This window comes from Phyllobates terribilis, unplaced genomic scaffold (genome assembly GCF_046119375.1).
Source record: "Phyllobates terribilis strain yellow unplaced genomic scaffold, ASM4611937v1 Scaffold_1__5_contigs__length_1240528914, whole genome shotgun sequence".
NCBI lineage: Eukaryota > Metazoa > Chordata > Amphibia > Anura > Dendrobatidae > Phyllobates > Phyllobates terribilis.
Genome location: NW_027362761.1, coordinates 976,015,950 through 976,038,390, shown reverse-complemented (window position 1 = coordinate 976,038,390; position 22,441 = coordinate 976,015,950). Strand labels below are relative to the sequence as shown.

Sequence of the window (22,441 nt, the reverse complement as noted above, 5' to 3'; positions counted from 1 at the left end):
AGGAATACATACAGACTAGCCTGGCCGCTGGTCACATTAGACCTTCTAAGTTGCCTGTGGCAGTTGGATTTTTCTTTGTTAAAAAAAAGGACGGGGGTTTACGTCCATGTCTGGATTTTCGGGACATTAATAAGATTACCGTACGCAATTCCTACCCATTGCCGTTAATTCCTGACTTGTTTAACGAGTTAGTGGGTGCCAAGTGGTTCTCTAAAATTGATCTCCGGGAGGCATACAATTTGTTACGAGTGAAGGAGGGTGATGGATGGAAAACTGCTTTTAACACTCCGGTAGGTCATTTTGAGAATCTGGTGATGCCTTTCGGTCTTACCAATGCACCTGCATTTTTTCAGAACCTTATTAATGACATCCTGAGACCTTTGATTGGTAAGAATGTGGTTGTGTATTTGGATAACATTTTGATTTACTCACCAGATCTAGAGTCCCAGTGGCAGAGTGTACGTGAAGTTTTGCAGTTATTGAGTGATAATTCACTTTTTGCTAAGCTGGAGAAATGTGAGTTCGCTGTGCAGAAAATTAGTTTTTTGGGCTACATTGTCTCCAGTGAGGGCTTTGAGATGGACCCTGTGAAGGTTCAGGCTGTGCAGGAATGGCCTAAGCCTATTGGTTTGAAATCTATACAGAGATTTTTGGGTTTTGCCAATTATTACAGGAAATTCATTAAGAATTTTTCTGTAATTGTTAAACCTCTAACCGATCTCACCAGGAAAGGTGCGAATACGGCCCAGTGGACTACTAAGGCCATTGAAGCGTTTGAGTATCTCAAAGAGAGGTTCAGTTCTGCCCCTATCCTTATGCAGCCTGATGAGACCAAGCCTTTTTTGGTCGAGGTCGATGCTTCATCGGTGGGGGTCGGAGCAGTTTTATCCCAGGAGAACAAGGGTGGAGTACATCCTTGTGCCTTCTTTTCGAAAAAAATTTCGGAAACCGAACTGAATTATGATGTTGGAAATCGGGAGTTGCTGGCTATTAAACTTGCGTTTGAACATTGGCATCATTTTTTGGTAGGCGCTAGATTTCCTATTTAGGTTTTCACAGATCATAAGAATTTGATCTATCTGCATGCTGCCAAGCGCTTGAATGCCCGTCAAGCTAGGTGGGCACTTTTTTTTTCTCAGTTTCATTTTTCTGTTACCTATATCCTTGGTACTAAGAATGTTAAAGCCGATGCTTTATCTCGCAGCTTCTCTCCTACGGTCGGTGCCGAAGAGGAGGAGAGCATTTTACAGAAAGGAGTTGTGGTGGCGGCATTGGACTCCGTTTTGGAGAATGGGATTCTGAAAGCCCAAGATGATGCTCCATCTAACACTCCCCATGGGAGGTTGTTCGTGCCTAGAGCATTTAGGAGAGATTTGTTTGTGGAGTGTCATGAGTCTCAGTTAGCAGGTCATCCAGGAATTTCGGAGACTAAGAGACTTATCAGTCGAAGTTTTTGGTGGCCTGGATGGCAGAAGGAAGTCATCAAGTGGGTGCATCAGTGTACTGTGTGTGCTAGGTCAAAGGCTTCACATACTCCTGCTGAGGGGTTGTTTTGCCCTCTGGAGGTTCCTAGTGTGCCTTGGATGCATCTCACAATGGATTTTATTACTGATCTTCCTGTGTCAGAGGGTTTTACTGTCATCTGGGTGGTCGTGGACCGTTTTAGTAAGATGTGTCATTTGGTTCCATTCATTAAGTTGCCCTGCGCCAAGACACTCGTTAAGGCGTTTGTTAAGGAGATTGTCAAGCTTCACGGCATTCCCACGGATATTGTTTCTGATAGAGGACCTCAAATTGTGGCTCGCTTTTGGCGTGCTTTTTGTGACAGGTTGGGAGTCCATTTGTCATTTTCGTCTGGTTATCATCCTGAGTCTAATGGACAGACTGAAAGAAAGAACCAGGATGTTGAACAGTTTTTGCGTTGTTTTGTGGCAGACAATCAAGAGGTGTGGTCTGAGTTTCTGCCTCTCGCAGAATTTGCTCTTAACAATCATACATCCTCCTCTGCTGGGTGTTCTCCTTTTTTTTGTTGTACTGGGAGACATCCGTCTTTTGGTTCCTTCTCCAAATTGGGGTCGGCGGTGCCGGAGAAGGAGAATTTTATCTGTGATTTGGAGAGAGTTTGGACTAATGTACGATGCAACCTTCAAGAGGCTAACAAGAAGTCCAAGTAGAATTTTGACAGGAAACCTAAGGAGGTTTTGTTTACTGTGGGTGACATGGTTTGGTTGTCCTCGAAGAACCTGCGGTTGAGGATTCCCTCTAAAAAACTGGGTCCTAAGTTTGTGGGTCCATTTAAAGTGCTTCAGGTTGTTAACCCATCTGCTGTTAGATTGGATGTCCCTACTTCCTGGAAGATTAATCCTGTGTTTCATGTTTCCTTGTTGAAAAAGGCTGATGTATCTGATAGGGACGCCACTGTCACAGTTCCTCCTGTGGTGGAAGACGGCGAATATGAAATTTCTCGTATCTTGAATTCTAGATTGCATAGAGGGAGATTACAGTATCTTGTCTCCTGGAAGGGTTTCGGTCCCGAAGACAACTCCTGGGTAAGGACGGATGATGTCTCTGCTCCTAGGCTTGTTAAAGCTTTCCATAGGAGTTTTCCGGATAGGCCCGGGCCTGGAGGATCTGGAGGATCCTCATAAAAGAGGGGGTACTGTTAGAACCCTCCTGTTTATTTTATCCATCTTGTGTTTTGCGGTCACGTGACCATCTGCCTTTATATTCCAGCTCCGCCCTTCTGGCTGTGCTGGACTTCAGTGTTTGTCTGTTTCTCTAGCCAGGTGCTTCTGTGCCTTTCTCTGTCAGTTCGCTTGGTCCTTCTGGGACCTCTAGTACTTTTTTGTCAGTTTGTGTTTTTGTGTTCTGCAACTACTTTTCTGTTTAGGAGGTGTCCCATTTTTGTCCCAGTCCTTAGTTCTTTTAGGGATCCCTCCCATTATGCTATAGGTCTTCGTTCAGACTAGCCGAGGACTCAGGCAGCTAGGAACAGGCAGCCCACTACATCGTATGGATTCAGCTTAGTCTTACTGTAGGGACAGCTTTCCCCTATCTTTCCTTAGTTCATGTTGCAGATCATAACAGTATCTTGTCTGTTTCTGCCACCCTGGGGGCTGAGTATCCAGGCCCGTTACATGTATCTATGACTTCTAGTCTGTTTCCACCACCCTGGGGGCTGAGTACCCAGGTCCGTTACATGTATCTATGAATTCTAGTCTGTTTCTGCCACCCTGGGGGCTGAGTACGCAGGCTCATTCCTGTATCTTGTTCCTGGTTCAGTTCCTGTCTGAACTGTGTCCTTGCCCGTTACCTTTTTGTCTCTATGTCAGATTCTTTCCTTTTCCTGCAGTGTCTGAACCTGCACCTAACTCCAACTCGTTGTCTCTGTACTTCTGTTTGTGAGTTTTGTGTCCACTCGCTACTTCATTGCAAGTACCTTGTGTGTATCTGGTTCTGCTTGTCGCATTTCCCTGCCTCCGTATCTACCTCCTGTGTTCTAGCTATCTTCCTGTGTTTCCCAGTCTGTTCCATGTGAACACAGCCCTGTCCTGTCTGCCTGTGCCTGCGGTTCCGCTCTACTCTGCTCCGCTTGTCCTCTGCGCCTGCGGTTCCGCTCTGCTCCGCTTGTCCTCTGCGCCTGCGGTACTGCTCTGCTCTACTCCGCTTGCCCTCCGCGACTGTGGTTCTGCTCTGCTCTCCACTGCTTGTCCTCCGCGTCTGCGGTTCTGCTCTGCCCTCCTCCGCTTGTCCTCCCCATCTGCAGTTCTGCTCTGCTCCGCTTGTCCTCCGCACCTGCAGTTCTGCTCTGCTCCACTTGTCCTCTGCACCTGCGGTTCTGCTCTGCTCTGCTCTGCTTGTCCTCCGCGCCTGCGGTTCTGCTCTGTTTTACTTGTCCTCCGCGCCTGCAGTTCTGGTCTGCTCTGCTCCGCTTGTCCTCCGTGCCTGTGGTTCTGCTCTGCTTGTCCACCGCACCTGTGGTTCTACTCTGCTCTGCTCCGCTTGTCCTCCGCACCTGCGGTTCTGCTCTGCTCTGCTCTGCTTGTCCTTCGCGCCTGCGGGTCTGCTCTGCTTTACTTGTCCTCCGCGCCTGCGGTTCTGGTCCGCTCTGCTCCGCTTGTCCTCCGCACTTGCGGCTCTGTTCCTGTATCCCAGTCTGTACTGGTCCCTATCCAGCCTGCTTTCCTACCTGCCAGTATCAGCCTGTCTGCATACCAGCCGTGCCTGCCAGTACCCGCCTGTCTGCATACCAGCCGTGCCTGCCAGTAGTACCCGCCTGTCTGCATACCAGCCGTGCCTGCCAGTACCCACCTGTCTGCATACCAGCCCGGTCTGCCAGTACTCACCTGTCTGCATATCAGCTGTACCTGCCAGTACCCACCTGTCTGCATACAAGCCTAACCTGCCTGATCCTGCATTCCCGGTGTGGGTCAACAGCTGTGACCGGGGTCTGTCCTGGGCCACCTCCCACATCCCTCCTCGGACCACGGAGTCAATTAAGCCACCGTGTGTTCGTGGTCGGATCTGGCGGGGCCCCTAGTCATGCCCCTCCAGGCACTCCTCGGTTCGTGGCCCAGTGGGACCACTTACCACGCTCACGCCAGTCAGTCTGGGCGTGAGCGCAACAGTTTGCTCAGGCCATGGTCCCCGTTGAGCCCCACGGCCCTTCGCTCTCTGAGACATTTGAATCCTTGTCTGGCGAATACGTGCACCAAGGAAAAGTTTTTTCTCAAGCTGAGGTCCAGGCTGTTTATGCACCAGCCCAAATAGAGCTATCAGCACTCGTTCCTGCGGATCCACCACGGTACTATGGGGATCCAAAACAAAGCCGTGCATTTGTGGAGCAATGCATGCTGCATTTCAAATTCTATGCTCACTATTTTCCCACCGATCGGGTTAACGTAGTATTTCTGATGTCCTACCTAGCGGGTGATGCCTTGAATTGGATCCCCCCCCTATGGTTAGCATGGGATCCTATCGTCTCCGACCTGTAGGCCTTCCTGGTGGCCTTTCTAATGGTCTTCGATGACCCTATCCCTGAAGCTTCTGCTAAAGCTTCCCTTCCCAATATCCTGGAGCAGTCCCGATGGGTGATGCGTGTAGGTAGCCCACGAGTTCACCAGCCTGAAGAGGCTGCTGTCCACGCAGAATCCGCACAGGATGACAATACTCCGCAGAATACTTCTCTTCCCAACCTCAAGAGGCAGTCCAGACGTGCATGGCGTAGAGGTAAACCGTCACGTCAGGTTCTGTCCTCCCAAAGACCTCCTGTTCCCCAGCCTGTAGAGGCAGCTACCCGCACAGAATCCATGAAGGATGACCATGTTCGTCAGGCAAAGCAGAGGTCGGAACTTAGTCACAAAATTGGAATGTTTGGGACACCCTGACGGTCTTTGTCCAGCGAAGGTTGGAGAATCCCAAGACATTAGGCCTGCAGGAGAGGCTGCACTTGGCGTTAGTGTTTCCTCTCCACAGATGACCGTGACTGTCTCCGTGGCAAGTGAAGGCCTCGGATTAACCCGAAGTTTTGGGCGTAAAGCCTTGAAGAGTCGGTGTCTGATTCCCGTCCCACAACTCCAGAAACCGGTTTGGGCATTGTCAGCGGAAGGACGAGCCCTACTCAGAAACAGTCAAAATATGTCTGTACAAATTAAGCTCCAGATTGGAGCATTGCACATGATGAAGTTCACATTCCAGGTGCTGACTGATTTACCCACAGGTCGTCTAGAGCCGAGAGATCTAGTGCCCGCTCAGGTCTGGAGATCCTGCATGGTGTTTCCTGGGGGACTGCTGAGGTACAGTAGGATGTGCCTGAGCAACACTTTCTTTCAGTGTGTCCTGTGCAACTGAGTTGCCAGGTCCTGTTCTGTATCTTGTCTGTTATCGCCACCCTGGGGGCTGAGTACCCAGGCCCGTTGCCTGTATCTGTGACTTCTAGTCTGTTTCCGCCACCCTGGGGGCTGAGTTCCCACGCTCGTTCCTGTATCTTCTTCCTGGTTCAGTTCCTGTCTGAACTGTGTCCTAGCCCGTTACTTGTTTGTCTCTATGTTCGTATCTTTCCTTTTCCTGCAGTGTCTGAACCTGCACCTAACTCCAACTCGTTGTCCATCTCCCACTGTGCAAGTGCGCGCACTTGATTTCCAGTCCAGACTATCACTTTGGCTTCTTTCCATATGGTCTGCTTTGCTCTCCTCTGTCTGCTTAGGGCGACGCCCGCTGAACTTCCTGTTTCTTGTAGCTGCTGCAGACACACCCCTAATGTGTCCTGAGCCTATTGCTGTCTTTCACCTGGTATTTAACCCAGCTCCTCCCTGGAATCCATGCCTGAGCATCTTGTTCTGTCAGTTGGCGTCTTGTCACTGATGTGCCAGGTCCTGTCTATGTTTCCTGCCTTGCGGTATCAGTTCCCGTGTCTGAACTGAGTCCTGTCTGTGTACTCTAGCCAGCTGCCTTTCCTGGAGGCTGCATTTCCAGGCCCGTGTGAACACGCTCTTAGCCTGTTCCTTCTGCCCTCTAGGGGCCGTATACCTAGATCTGTTGTCTGTGTCTTTTCCCAGTGTCTGTTCCTGCCCAATCTATCTTCCAGCCTGTTTCCCGTTTCTCTCTACGCCCATATCTTCCCTTTTTCTGCAGAGTCTGAACTCGTACCTAACTCCTGCTCGTTGTCACTGTACTTCCGTTTGTGAGTTTGTGGTCCACTCGCTACTTCACTGCAAGTACCCTGTGGGTATCTGGTTCTGCCTTTCCCTTCCTGTGTGTTCCGTGTGAACAGAGCCCTGTCCCCTCTGCTCTGCCTTGCTCGCCGCTCCGGCGGTTCTTGCCTGCTCTGCCTTGCTCACCGCTCTGGCGGCTCTTGCCTGCTCTGCCTTTGCTCACCGCTCCAGACGGTCTCGCTCTGCTCTGCCTTTGCTCACAGCCCCAGGCGGTCTCGCTCTGCTCTAACCTTTTGCTCACTGCTCCGGCAGTCTCGCTCTGCTCTGACCCTTTGCTCACTGCTCTGGCAGTCTCGCTCTGCTCTCACCCTTTGCTCACTGCTCTGGCAGTCTCACTCTGCTCTGACCCTTTGCTCGCTGCTCCGGCAGTCTCGCTCTGGTCTGACCCTTTGCTCGCTGCTCCGGCAGTCTCGCTCTGCTCTCACCCTTTGCTCCCTGCTCCAGCAGTCTCGCTCTGCTCTGACCCTTTGCTCGCTGCTCCAGGCGGCCTCGTCCTGCTCTACTCTCGCTCACCGCTCCAGGCGGTCTCGTCTTGCTCTGCTCTTGCTTGCCGCTCCGGGTGGCCTCACTCTGCTGTGTTTGTCCACCGCATCTGCGGTTCTGTTCCTGAGTCCCAGTCTGTACTGGGTCCTAGCCACTCTGTGCTCCAACCTGTCGTACCTGCCAGTACCTCCCTGCCTGCATACCAGTCGTGCTTGCCAGCATCCACCCGTCTGCATACCTGCCGTGTCTGCCTGTACCCACCAGTCTGTGTGCCAGCCTAACCTGCCTGTTCCTGTATTTCCCGGTGAGGGTCAACAGCCGTGTCCGGGGTCTGACCTGGAGTAGCACCTGGTCCCTCTGCTCGGTCCTTCCTTGGTGCACTGGCGGATCGGTGGATACTTAGTTACGCCCCTCCAGGCATTCACTCTCCGGTACGGTCCAGTGGAATCACTACATATACACGCACACGCTAGTCAGTCCGGGCGTGTGCATTACAGTACCTTTTGTGTATCGGCTCTGCTTGTCTACTGCACCTGCGGTTTTGCTCTGCTCTGCTTGTCTAGTGCACCTGCGGGTTTTGCTCTGCTTTGCTTGTCTACCGCACTTGCGAGTTTTGCTCTGCTCTGCTTGTCTACCGAACCTGTGGGTTTTGCTCTGCTCTGCTTGTCTACCGCACCTGTGGGTTTTTCTCTGCTCTGCTTGTCTACCGCACCTGCGGGTTTTTCTCTGCTCTGCTTGTCTACCGCACCTGCGGGTTTTGCTCTGCTCTGCTTGTCTACAGCACCTGTGGGTTTTGCTCTGCTCTGCTTGTCTACCGCACCTGCGGGTTTTGCTCTGCTCTGCTTGTCTACCGCACCTGCAGGTTTTGCTCTGCTCTGCTTGTCTACCACACCTGCAGATTTTGCTCTTCTTTGCTTGTCTACCGCACTTGCGGATTTTGCTCTGCTCTGCTTGTCTACCGCACTTGCGGGTTTTGCTCTTCTCCGCTTGTCTACTGCACCTGCGGGTTTTGCGCTGCTCTGCTTGCCTACTGCACCTGCGGGTTTTGCGCTGCTCTGCTTGCCTACCGCACCTGCGGGTTTTGCTCTTCTCTGCTTATCTACCGCACTTGCGGGTTTTGCTCTGCTCTGCTTGTGTACCGCACCTGCAGGTTTTGCTCTGCTCTGCTTGTCTACCGCACCTGCGGGTTTTGCTCTGCTCTGCTTGTCTACCGCACCTGCGGGTTTTGCTCTTGTCTGCTTGTCTACCGCACCTGCGGGTTTTGCTCTGCTCCGCTTGTCTACCGCACCTGTGGGTTTTTCTCTGCTCTGCTTGTCTACCGCACCTGCGGGTTTTGCTCTGCTCCGCTTGTCTACCGCACCTGTGGGTTTTGCTCTTCTCTGCTTGTCTACAGCACCTGCGTGTTTTGCTCTGCTCTGCTTGTCTACCGCACCTGCGGGTTTTGCTCTGCTCTGGTTGTCTACCGAACTTGCGGGTTTTGCTCTGCTCTGCTCGTCTACTGCACCTGCGGGTTTTGCTCTGCTCTGCTTGTCTGCCGCACTTACGGCTCTGTTCCTGTATCCCAGTCTGTTCTGGTCCCTATCCTGCCTATGTTCCTACCTGCCAGTACCCAACTGTCTGTATACCAGCCGTGCCTGCCAGTATCCACCTGTCTGCATACCAGCCGTGCCTGCCAGTACCCACCTGTCTGCATACCAGCCGTGCCTGCCAGTACCCACCTGTCAGTATGCCAGCCTAACCTGCCTGTTCCTGCATTCCCCGGTGTGGGTCAACAGCTGTGACCAGGGTCTGACCTGGAGTATCACCTGGTCCTTCTGCTCGGTTCCTCCCTGGTTCATGGAGTCGACTGAGCCGCCGTGCCATTTGGTCGGACCGAGTTGATACTTAGTCACACCCCTCTAGGCAATCCTCGGTTCATGGTCTAGTGGGATCGCTAACCACGCTCACGCCAGTCAGTCCAGGCTTGAGCGTAACACTAACGTTATACAGTAGGGGACATCTCAGTTTGAAATAGTTTGGAGCATATCTGCTATGCTATACTGGCATCATCCACAGTAAAAAAAAAATACTTTCTTTTTTTACTAACGTGATACAGCAGGGGACATCTCAGTTTGAAATAGTTTGGAGAATATCTCCTATATTATACAGGTGTCATCCACAGTAAAAAAAAAATGATTCTGTTATTAACGTGATACAGCAGGGGACATCTCAGTTTGAAATAGTTTGATTATATCTCCTATGTTATACAGGCCTCATCCACAGTAAAAAAAAACTTTCTTCTATTACTAACGTTATACAGCAGGGGACATCTCAGTTTGAAATAGTTTCGAACATATCTGCTATGCTATACAGGCGTCATCCACAGGAAAAAAAATTCTTCTGTTACTAACGTGATACAGCAGGGGACATCTCAGTTTGAAATAGTTTGAGTATATCTCCTATGTTATACAGGCCTCATCCACAGTAGAAAAAAACTTTCTTCTATTACTAACGTTATTCAGCAGGGGACATCTCAGTTTGAAATAGTTTGGAGCATATCTCCTATATTATACAGGTGTCATCCACAGTAAAAAAAAATTCTTCTGTTACTAACGTTATACAGCAGGGGACATCTCAGTTTGAAATAGTTTGAGTATATCTCCTATGTTATACAGGCCTTATCCACAGTAAAAAAAAGAACTTTCTTCTGTTACTAACATTATACAGCAGGGGATATCTCAGTTTGAAATGGTTTGGAACATATCTGCTATGCTATAAAGGCGTCATCCACAGTAAAAAAAAATACTTTCTTCTGTTACTAACATTATACAGCAGGGGACATCTCAGTTTGAAATAGTTTGAGTATATCTCCTATATTACACAGGCCTCATCCACAGTAAAAAAAACTTTCTGCTGTTACTAACGTTATACAGCAGGGGATATTTCATTTTGAAATAGTTTGGAACATATCTGCTATGCTATACAGGCGTCATCCACAGTAAAAAAAAAATACTATCTTCTGTTACTAACGTGATACAGCAGGGGTCATCTCAGTTTGAAATAGTTTGGAGCATATCTCCTATGTTATACAAGCGTCATCCACAGTAAAATAAAACTTTCTTCTGTTACTAACGTGATACAGCAGGGACATCTCAGTTTGAAATAGTTTGGAGCATATCTCCTATGTTATACAGGCGTCACCCACAGTAAAAATAATACTTTCTTCTGTTACTAACGTGATACAGCAGGGAAAATCTCAGTTTGAAATAGTTTGAGTATATCTCCTATGTCATACAGGCCTCATCCACAGTAGAAAAAAACTTTCTTCTATTACTAACGTTATACAGCAGGGTACATCTCAGTTTGAAATGGTTTGGAGCATATCTCCTATATTACACAGGCGTCATCCACAGTAAAAAAAATTCTTCTGTTCCTAACGTTATACAGCAGGGGACATCTCAGTTTGAGTATATCTCCTATGTTATACAGGCCTTATCCACAGTAAAAAAAAACTTTCTTCTGTTACTAACATTATACAGCAGGGGACATCTCAGTTTGAAATGGTTTGGAACATATCTGCTATGCTATAAAGGCGTCATCCACAGTAAAAAAAAATACTTTCCTCTGTTACTAACATTATACAGCAGGGGACATCTCAGTTTGAAATAGTTTGAGTATATCTCCTATATTATACAGGCCTCATCCACAGTAAAAAAAACTTTCTTCTGTTACTAACATTATACAGCAGGGGATATCTTATTTTGAAATAGTTTGGAACATATCTGCTTTGCTATACAGGCGTCATCCACAGTAAAAAAAAAATACTATCTTCTGTTACTAACGTGATACAGCAGGGGACATCTCAGTTTGAAATAGTTTGGAGCATATCTCCTATATTATACCGGCGTCACCCACAGTAAAAAAAAAACTTTCTTCTGTTACTAACGTGATACAGCAGGGGTCATCTCAGTTTGTAGGATGTATGCTATGTTATACAAGCGTCATCCACAGTAAAAAAAAAACTTTCTTCTGTTACTAATGTTATACAGCAACCCCTTGTCATTTAGTGCCTCTGAAATTCAGCTGTGTGCAGAACTGGTGCAGAGTAAAAAAAAATCACATTTTTTTTTGCTAATAGCGTGCTCCTACCACAATATCTGAGCAACATGAGTGGGAAAAAGAGAGGACGTAGTGGAAGGGGGAATAGGCTTGGTGTTTAAGGTATATGTGGGGTAGGTGGTAATGTTAGTGAAAGCACTAGGGAACCAACACCATTACGTCCTATCTAAAGACAACTGACAACTTCTGTTACTGGATGGACTACTCCACTTCCTTTCTTTGGAAGCCGCACAGAGATACGCCTTGTTGATAAGGCCCAGAAAGAGCAGGTGCTCCAGTGGATGGCAAGCGCTGCTTCAAGTGGCCTCTCCTTTTCTTCCTCCACCTCAACATCACACATAGTACAGTCCACAGAGGTGGCACCCCAATTACCCTCACTTCCTCCCACGTCACAACTGTCCAACTGCCCAGCTGACTGTAGGGAACCACAGATGGGTGAGTCTGCAGAACTGTTCACATATTCTATACCATGGGCATCAGAAGTGCCCTCTAAACATTCACAGAGTCAAGAGGAGGAAAGCATCTGTACCAATGCTCAAATTTTTTTTCGGTTGGATTCGGGGCAGGATGAAGTAGGGTCCAAGCAGGCTCCTGACCCTCGTCACCAGAGGTTAACCACCGGGGGGAGGTGATCCTGATGAGACTCAGATACCTGAGGCTAATGCGGACTGTACTGTGCTGTCAGAGCAACAAAAGGAGAAGGGTCATAACACACAGGAATGGGATAACACATTGGATAATGACGAGGTTGAAGATCCTACTTGGTGTGAACCCAGAGTCACGCAGCCGAGTAGCTCATCTGAGGAGGTGGAAGAGGAAGATGAGGAGGTTACGTTTCGCCCTACGATGCAGACACGGAGAGGTGCATGCACAATAAGCACTGCATCCTTATCCACAACTGTGGCTGTGGCCATCAGCAGTCGTGGGTCTACAGCTCACAGGGGCGGCAAAGGTTGCCTAGCCTGGGCCTTTTTTGTCACCACAAAGGAGGAGCCAACTCCCATTATCTGCAAACTTTGCAACAAAAAACTCAGTAGAGGGATTAAGTGCAATAATTTGACTACTACATGCATGAACCTTCATATGCGTAATTAACATGCGTTACACTGGCAATCTCACTGCGATAAAATGCGGACCAGAGGACCTCAACAACCATCATCTGCCCCATCAACCGCATCTGCAGCTTCTTCCTCCTCTCTGTTACCGTGCCAAGTATTGTCACGCAGGTCTCTGATCGCAGAACCTCCGGTCCTTTACTGGCTCCAGTCAGGCTGAGTGAGAGCCCATCACCTGTAACGGAAGCGGACATGCCTGTTGTGTTTGTTTCACTGAGCACACCGCCTGTACCTCACTCACCGTCCAGCAGTTTGTCTGGTTCACTGTACTCCTCCCCCTCTCAGCACAGCAGCCAGCCTTCGGTCACAAAGTTGGGGTCTCTTAAAAGACTGTTTCCTCCTACACATGACAAAGCTAAGAGATTGAATTCCACCATCTCCAATCTGATGGCCATGGAAAAGGTAGTGTCAGGCCCTAATTTTTTGAAATGTGAACACTCCTGGTTGGGTCTCCATCTGCTGGGTTGGCTGTAGTGGACGAGTTGTCGGTCCCCATTATACTAGTTCCATAGTTCTACTCTAGTGAAATTAATTCTTCGGTGCAGATATTGTTGTCACAGGGGTACACATGATATAATCTGTAAAGATCTGAGGTTGTGGGTTGTAAGTAATCGCCTAGGCAGGTTAACGATGCAACAATATTTTATTAATCACAGCCATGGTAGTAAAGCAAATCCAGGTAAATGGCCAAAATACAGTTCTCTCAGTCCTTAAGTTCCCAATCTGGGTTCAGTAGTTCCACTGGCTTTGTATAAGGTCATACTCACGGTCTCCCAACTTTTGGTTGGCCCACAGATTTCGTATCTCCAGCCAGTATAGTCTGTAGCCACAGTCCACTATCCTCTAGATGGCAGATAAAACGACGAAAGCACATGTATCCAGTAGCAACAGTCCTTTTAAGAAAGTTTAAATTCAAACAACATAATCCATAATGGTAACATGTTTATCCATCCATCCTTCCGAGTCCACAGTCTCCATTCTCTTCTGTCAATGTTCTTCCACACAACTCCTTGACTAAAATCATGTCTCTCTCCTCCTTCACTGGGCTCAGCCCCCTGAATGGGCAGAAGAGCTCACCCCTCCCTCCCCCTGCTAATTGTGTCTTAGTGGAGATATTTTCTCAGGTGGAAGCCATCAACTGGGTTTGCATGTGAGACTTCCTGTGGTAACGGCTTCTCTGCATTCACTCTTTCCATCTACATAAGGGGTCTGTTGGCTGAAATAACAATGGCCCAAGGCCCCTGAGATAAGGTCACTGAATGGAATTGATACCTGAGTTTGAATTGATGAGCAAACAAATCACTAACAAAACACAGCAAGCTAATTTCTAACAAAACACAAAAATAAGATTGATGAAAATGGGTGCTCAGTGCTGGAAAAGTATTTAGTCCTCACACACTTCCTCCACTTTTTCAGCACGGACATGAATGTAAGAGCTCTCACCTTTATGTGAATGAAACTTTGTATCATCCAGTTTCCTCAAAGCATATTCCATTTCGCCCTTGCGAATATACTCCACAGTCCCCTTTCCACCCTGGTATACATCAGTATAATAGACATCTCCAGCTTTTCTCATATGATCTTTTAGATCCTGCCAACTCCCCGATGGGGGAAGCCCTGAGACCAGGACTCTGTATTTAGTTCGCTGAGACAAGGGTCTGTCCCTCCCACGGGGTCCTTAATATCCTCCCCCTGATTCCCAGTTTGTACTGGGAAACTCCACACATACCCGTCGAGAACCAAGCGTGTATTCAACGCAACCAACCCCAGACTGCTATCCCCCAGCTGGGGGGATGGTCACTTGGCGGCCTGGTAGAGGGAGCTCTGGGGGGACAGTATCTGGGCTGACCAGGGTGATGGTAGATCCAGTGCCCCAAAATGCCTGGGCCTCCTCCTTGATGTAATTTACCTCACCCAGATGACATTCCTTCATTGTGACAGTCATTGCATTTTGTGTATCACTCACCGCTGACATGTTGAAATTGCTCCTTTCCCTATCGGCTGATGCAGTGTGAACCGATCCTTGGCTTCCAGTTACGACATTGGCCCAGTGGCACACCAATCTTGCTCCCAGATTGTTTCCCAGCAACACATATACTGGTAGGTGCCACACTACTCCTATATCCACCATTCCATGACTGTGACCCCAGTCTAAATGTAGTCGGGCCTTCCAAATGTTCAAAGATTCTCCTGCGGCTATGTTGACTAACATACGGCTGCCGGGGACAATACATTGGTCCGGTACTAAATGGTCTTTTATCAATGTGACTGAGACTCCGGAGTCACGGAGCCCCACAGCCTTCACGGCCTCTACCCAGACTGGCTGCAGATGCTGGTTAATAGACTCTGAGGTGTCCCATCTAGTCCGGGACACTTCTCCTTGTACCACATATGCCTCTTCTTCCTGTCGGGTAGTGGGATCCTCTCTCCCTCAGCACTCCAGCCCCATTGCAGCACAGTGTTCACAGGTTGGGGACGCGGATGATATGGGCTAGAACGTTCCTGGCATTCCCTGGCAAAGTGTCCAATGCATCCACAGTTATGGCAGTTAAACCCTCCTCACCCCAACATGGGCCGTACTTGGGGGCTTGGGCAACCTCCCCCTCTTTGTGAAGTTCGAACTCCCTGCCGTTCCTCCTCTTGCCAGTCCATGGGTTTCAATGGCCTCTCTGTAAGCTCCTTTTCCCGACTCACTGGAGCTGTACTTCCACATTGCCCTGGTCGATTAGCAGACCAATCATCAGCCAATCTTGCAGCCTCATCCAGGCTGAGTGGTTTTCCATCTGCCACCCATTCTTTTAAATTACCTTTATAATTAAATTGTTCCAGCATAATTATATCCATTACATGTTCTGCTTCCTGAGCCCTCAGTCCTTCTATCCATCGAGTTCATGCCGTATGTAGTTTGTTGGCAAACTCCCAATGTGTGTGTGCAGCGGGCTTGTCAGTCTCCTGAAACTTCCTCCAGTAGGTTTCCAGCGTGACGGCATACCTCTCTAGTAATGAGCTGCGAATGGTATAGTAACATCTCTCTTACCCAGAAGACAAGGTACTAAAAGCTACTCTTGCTTTTCCGGTCAGGCCAACGCTCAAAAATCTGGGCCAGTCACTGACTGACACCTCATGCAGCAGACAGAGGTTCTCAAATAACCGGAGATGTTCATCAATATCCGAGGTGTCCTCATTGAACTCGGGTATATCCTGGTGCCGTAAAGATGCGGGCCCCTCTCTCCTGTTATCCACTATCCTCTGTGATGGGGTGGGTTGGGGTACTGCACACCCAGATATTTGCTTAACACTGCTGCCTGCTCTATCTCCGCAGCCCGCTCTCCTAGCGCATCCAGCATTCGCCTCCACTCAGTCAGTCAATCCGCCACCATCTGGATGGCAGCCCTGAGCTGTCTCATCCACGTCTGAACTGACCTCCTCATGTGGTTGTTCCTGGTCTCAATCATCCAAGCGTTGCATTAGGGTTGCCCGATTGTCCTCCGGCAACCATTCTAGTTCTCTCTCAGAGCAAAGGGCTCGCAGCTCCTCCTTCTTAAGCCTCTTGTAGATGGAGTCAGCCATCTCTTCTACCAAGTCATCTCTCAGTAACTTTCCCTGGTATGCTGTCCAGAGATAGGTGATCTCACCTGCTTGCCACCACTTGTAAAGATCTGAGGTTGTGGGTTGTAAGTAATCACCTAGGCAGGTTAATGATGCAACAATATTTTATCAATCACAGCCATGGTAATAAAGTAATTCCAGGTAAATGGCCAAAATACAGTTCTCTCAGTCCTTAAGCTCCCAATCTGGGTTCAGTAGTTCCACTGGCTTTGTATAAGGCCATACTCACTGTCTCCCAACTTTTGGTTGACCCACAGATTTTGTATCTCCAGCCAGTATAGTCTATAGCCACAGTCCACGATCCTCTAGATGGCAGATAAAACAATGAAAGCACATGTATCCAGTAGCAACAGTCCCTTTAAGACAGTTTAAATCCAAACAACATAATCCATAATGGTAACATGTTTATCCATCCATCCTTCCAAGTCCACAGTCTCCATCCTCTTCCTTCAATGTGCTTCCACACAACTCCTTGACTAAAATCATGTCTCTCTCCTCCTTCTCTGTGCTCAGCCCCCTGAATGGGCAGAAGAGCTCACCCCTCCCTCCCCCAGCTAATTGTGTCTTAGTGGAGATATTTTCTCAGGTGGAAGCCATCACCTGGGTTTGCATGTGAGACTCCCTGTGGTGACGGCTCCTCTGCGTCCACTCTTTCCATCTACATAAGGGGTCCATTGGCTGAAAGAACAATGGCCAAAGGCCCCTGAGATAAGGTCACTGAATGGAATTGATACCTGAGGTTGAACTAATGAGCAAACAAATCACTAACTAAACACAGCAAGCTAATTTCTAACAAAACACAAAAATAAGATTGATGAAAATGGGTGCTCAGTAGTGATGAGCAAGTATGTTTTGTTAACCCTTTCGCCGAGTCACATGTATTAAAGCTGTCAAACAGTTGCAAATCATCCACACAGGAGTGATTCAAACATATCACCGAGCAGCTGTAACTACTCGGTGCTCGCCCAAGCATACTCGGCAAAAGGGTTAACAAAACATACTCGCTCATCACTAGTGTTCAGTGCTGGAAAAGTATTTAGTAAGTGGAAAGGTCCTCACATAATCTAAATTGGTTTTCTTACTACCATGGTATATAAAGCAGGCTGCATTTCATCTTTTAATTTTAATTAATTTAATTTGAGGAGTGAATACCCCCGCAGCTCACCTCGTCATCTGAGGGTGCATGGCAGTGATGTCATGCGTTGCTCAGATGCTGAGATCAGCTGCATACCAGAATTGGGGATGAAGGGGCCATGCATACCAGGATTGGGGATGAGAGGGCTATGCATACCAGGATTGGGGATGAGGGAGCCATGCATGCCAGGAATGGGGATGAGGGTCGTCTGCTGAATGCCCCTCATTACCAGCGCCCCTCTGACAACTCCTCTTGCCAGGGGAGAAAGAAATGGTGCATGGGCGTGGACTGGGGTGTGGCCAGGGGATCACTCCCTCTTTCTCTTCTTCAAAAGTTGGGAGGTATGTTTAAGCATGTGCTGGAGGGATAACTGAGAGAAGTGGAGAAGCTCAAGGCCCTTGGGGCCTGAAGGTCAGCAGACACGCAGCGAGAAGAGAGGACACAGGAGACGCAGACTAGGCCTGGAGCCTGAGAAAGTACGAGGAGCACGCTGAAGGGTAGGACATACAATATACGAACATCCGCCACTTTGTTCAGTGGGATACTGAAACTGCAGAATAGTGGGTTAGGGAGCATGAAAACTGTTTTGGAAGAGGAAGGCATTACAGAACATGAGGTAACAGGGAATGCAGGAAGAGCTCAGGATGAGTAACAGAACATGTGCTGTACTGTATCTGCTATGGAAATTGTGACTGCTGTATCACAATGTGCTGTGACCAAAATTGACCTGGAGGAGTTCAGTAAAGTTGTTCTGTTGAAAAAGGAACAAGAGTCTGTGCTTGGTTGTCTGCCTGCAGCTGAAGTTGGAACTCTAGAGCAGATGAGACTCTCAAGGAAAATTGTGTTATTCAGTACACACAAACTATAAGACAGACTGAACACTATTTTCACTTTGTAGGGAGTCAGGGTGTGGGAGCACAGCAGCAGCTCCTAACCACAACTACCACCCTGCACCCTTCACATTTGTTCTACACAAATCCTGTTTGTCAGTGAAGCTTTACCTTGGCCAGTAATAAAAAGCTTTTAGTCTTTCATATTGATACAGTTCAGACATGCACCTTGTTTACCTGTAGTTGCACAACCAGGGAAGCAAAGTAAATTGTACTAAAGAACAATGTGGAACTGTAATAGTAAGAATAGTTCTCCGAGGTTTTGCTGCTCACTGAAATAAGTTCTACCCGCAAAACTAATGATAGAGTCTATTATTTTATTTGCTTTATATAGTAAACACATTTATAATAGAATGCATTAATATAATGTATGCAATCAGATGATTTGTCTTTATACTCACATCTTTGTTATCAAGAAAAGTTCCAATAAATGGTAGGGGTCTTGGACCGGGTATTCCATATTTTTTGAATATTCTGTATGGCCAGATCCCATAACTAAAAAGAAGATAGTAAATTAAAAAATAGGTTTTATTTATTTTATATTGAATCCATTAATTGCCGAATATGTATCAACATTTATAGTATTAGAACTTGTTCATATGTGATTATAATTAAAGAGAACCTGACACCCGATACATACTGCCCTATTCATGGGCAAGGGTGATCATGTTATGTAAATGCTATTGTCTGAGATTGTACCAAAACTGCCAAAAAACTATTTGCTTATGATATTAGGGGGCCAAAACAAAATAACTAAAGAAGAATATCCCCCACTAAAAACTATAAATTTATTAAATTATATTAAAACCACACAGATAATTCAACACAATATTACTAGCTATATAATTGACCAATAATAAACCAGCAATCATACAATAGATATTACTTAGGGACTCAGCAGATAGATTGCATAAATTTCACAATAACGGAAGGCAGGTTAAATGTAAGAAAGTATTCTATGGTCAATCATCGGAGCAGAGCGCAAGAGAAGTCGCTGCTCTGTCGACATGACGTCAGCGGGAGCCGCTGAATCTCCGTCTGCTCTGTGCCAGCAGAGATCGGCGCCGGGCACAACAGGCAGATAGTTAACAACTACTTATTTGCCTGTTAGTTCTTAGGCCCTTGGTAAAAAGTGAAGTAATCCTGGATAACCTGACAACGGAGCTCGTACTGAGCATATGTCAGAATTGATAATTGACACATGCTTAGTAGAGCAGGGACTAGCCCGGCCCCTGAAATGGATGTCACCGATGACGCTTCCTTCAGAGAGTGTGCAGAGGCTGTGGCAGTGATCGCAGCCTCTGTCCCATGATGGTGTCCCATTTGAGTATCCCAGCATTAGTGATGCTAAAGTGTACGGGTGCTCATTGCTCGGGTCGAGCAAATCGCAATGCTCGGGTGCTCGACCCGAGCAACGATCCCAATGTAAGTCAATGGGAAACTCGAGCATTTTTCCGGCGGAGGTCTTTAGGGGGCCCTAAAAATTGGTCAAATCAATGTAAACAGTGCTCATATGACATGGGAACAGCCTGGTGGAAGACCCCTGGAAGAATCACTGCTGTGAACAATGTTGTCAGAGTATTACGCCACTTTTACGGACTCACAATAAAACATACAAAAATTAAGCCAAAATGGATTTTCCTGGAAAAAAACGTTAAGGAGCATTCTTTCCAGGGTAATAACTTGTATATAAGGCAAAAATACACACACACACACAAAAATGCTCCTTCACACCTTGGGCTATGTTGACACGTAGTGTTTTTGATGCGTTTTTGCACTTTTGCATAGCTTTCAACGGTGAAAAATACATTCACCATTTTACTTTCATTTTAACATTTTAATACCTTATCTGCCCATGTGGTGTGTGAGATATGATCAGACACATCCTGTTTCATTTATGAAGGAGGGACTCTGAAAGTCACAAGGCCTATTTTTAAAGGGCCATCAGGCGACCCTTACTATTGTTAAAGGGCCAGCAGTCGGTCCTCACTATTGTTACAGGGCCATCAGCATATGCTTTGTTGTTTCCATTATTAACCCCTTAACGACCATAAGTCTTTCTGTTTTTGTGTTTTCATTTTTTGCTCCCCTTCTTCCCAGAGCCAGAACTTTTTAAATTTTCGTTCAATATGGCCGTGTGAGGGGTTATTTTTTGCAGGACGAGTTGTACTTTGAAACTCCATCACTGGTTTTACCATATCATGTGCTGGAAAACGGGAAAAAAATTCCAAGTGTGGTGAAATTGCAAAAATAATGCAATTCCACAGTTGTATTTTGGGTCCTTTTTTTACCACGTTCACTGATTGCTAAAACTGACCTGCCATCATTATTCTCCAGGTCATTACGAGTTCGTAGACACCAAACATGTATAGGTTCTTTTTTATTTAAGTGGTGAAAAATCCAAGTTTGCTAAAAAAAAAAAAATGATGCCATTTTCCAAGACCCATAGTGTCTCCATTTTTCAGGATCTGGGGCCAGGTGAAGGCTTATTTTTTGCGCGCCAGGCTGATGTTTTTATTGATACTATTTTGGGGTAGATCTGATGTTTTGATCGCCCGTTATTGCATTTTATTGCAATGTTGCAGCAATCAAACGTAAATCTGGTGTTTAGATTTTTTTTCTCGTTTCGCCGCTTACTGATCGGATTAATTCTTCTTTTATATTGATAGATCGGGCGATTCTGAACGCGGCGATACCAAATATGTGTATGTGTTGTTTTTTTTTAATTATTTTATTTTGAATGGGGCGAAAGGGGGATGATTTAAACTTTTATATTTTTTTAATATTTTTAAAAACATTTTTTTTACACTTACCGCATGCTTCAATAGTCTCCATAGGAGACTAGAAGCAGTAGTTGTCTGATTGCTTCTACTGCATACAGGCGATGAGCAGATAGCTTGTATGCAGCAGAAATGCTCCTGTGCTATGAGCGCCGACCACTAGGTGGCGCTCATAGCAATTGAGACATGACAACCACACGCGTCTGCTGCAGACCCTGGGTTGTCATGCCCACCCATCGATGACCCGCGATCACGTGACGGGGTCACCGATGGGCGGGGCTTAGGAAGCGCGAGTTAAATGCCGCTGTCAGAGATTGACAGCGGTATTTAACATGTTAACAGCCGCAGGTGGATCGTGATTCCACCCGCGGCTGTTGCGGGCACATGTCAGCTGTAAGAATCAGCTGACATGTGCTCGGTTCAGTGCGGGCTGACCACCGGAGGCCCCGCTGAACCGGCCTTTCTGACCAGGTGTGTACTATTACTGACCTGGTCGGAAAGGGGTTAAGGAGCGGGTCTTCTATACTGTCCTATAAGTGCTGGCCAAAATTTGGAAAAACCCCAATAACCCTTTGAAGAGACATAGAGGAGGGCCTCAGTTTAAAAAATGCTGCGTACTTTGACAAACAGCGCAAGCAGATCAGTGTAGGTTTTGAGAAACCGCTGAACCACTAGGTTGAGCACATGGGTCAGGCATGGTACGTGTGTGACGCCTCCTGACGAAGCCGCTTCCGACGAAACGCGCGTCGAGGTAATGGTTAATTTTTATATCACTAGCACACTTGATTGAACTGACAGTGCAGTGCGCATGCTTGTATATTGTATCCACAGCCCAGAGTTAAAAGCAATTAACCTGTCCATTTGGACAACAGACAGCTGTGGTACATCTATATCCTGTATCCATACTATCTGCTTATGCAATTGTGGGAAGTATCTCTCTATGATTTTATTAGCTGAGACTCCCATATTTCCTCTATGTTCCCCCCACAAATGTTCATCCCTAAATCTTTAATATTTAAGTGTTTTTTGTGAATAAATTATATATTTTTTCTGTCAATAAAGAATATTGATATGGCTAAATCCCTCTTTTATTGTCTTGGAGGTATTTTAGTATATGGTGATTAATTATTAGAATTTACTATTTTCCTTCATTACTTTCTTTTTGGTTGTGTCGACTTTATAGGGATTACGGACCATATATTACATGGTCGGGTTATAGGTTTTTATGGTACGTGTGTGAGCTCGCCTCACCTCGGCGCCGCCATCAGGTTCCGACCATTGTCACACACGACCATGCCTGGCTGTAGGGCCAGCGGTGTCAGCCACAGATCTGCCTGCTCTTTCAGAGCTGTCCATAGCTCTTTAGCGTTGTGCGGTTTGTCACTTAAGCATATTAGCTTCAGCATAGCCTGTTGCCGTTTGGCCGAGGAAGTGCTGCAGTGCTTTCAGCTTGCGACTGATGTGGTCATTTTGGAGATGGAGGCTGAAGAGGAGGAGGAGGAAGAGTTGCAGTAGCTGTTGAATGTGGGGGCAACCCTGATTGACCCAGGGCCCGCAATCCCCGGCATCAGGAGGACGTGTTCCATCCCAAGGTCCGACTGGGTCCCGGCTTCCACTA

The 22,441-nt window shown here is 47.2% G+C and overlaps 1 protein-coding gene across 3 annotated transcripts in view; it reads right to left on the bottom strand.

The window, feature by feature from the left end:
• LOC141156683 (cytochrome P450 3A8-like) overlaps positions 1-22,441 on the bottom strand; it is a 476,433-nt gene that overhangs the window by 171,332 nt on the left and 282,660 nt on the right. For all 3 annotated transcript variants that reach the window (XM_073642945.1, XM_073642936.1, XM_073642955.1), the window contains one exon: positions 18,445-18,538. In XM_073642945.1, coding sequence (XP_073499046.1) covers positions 18,445-18,538 — 94 coding nt within the window. The remainder of the gene's footprint in view (positions 1-18,444; positions 18,539-22,441) is intronic.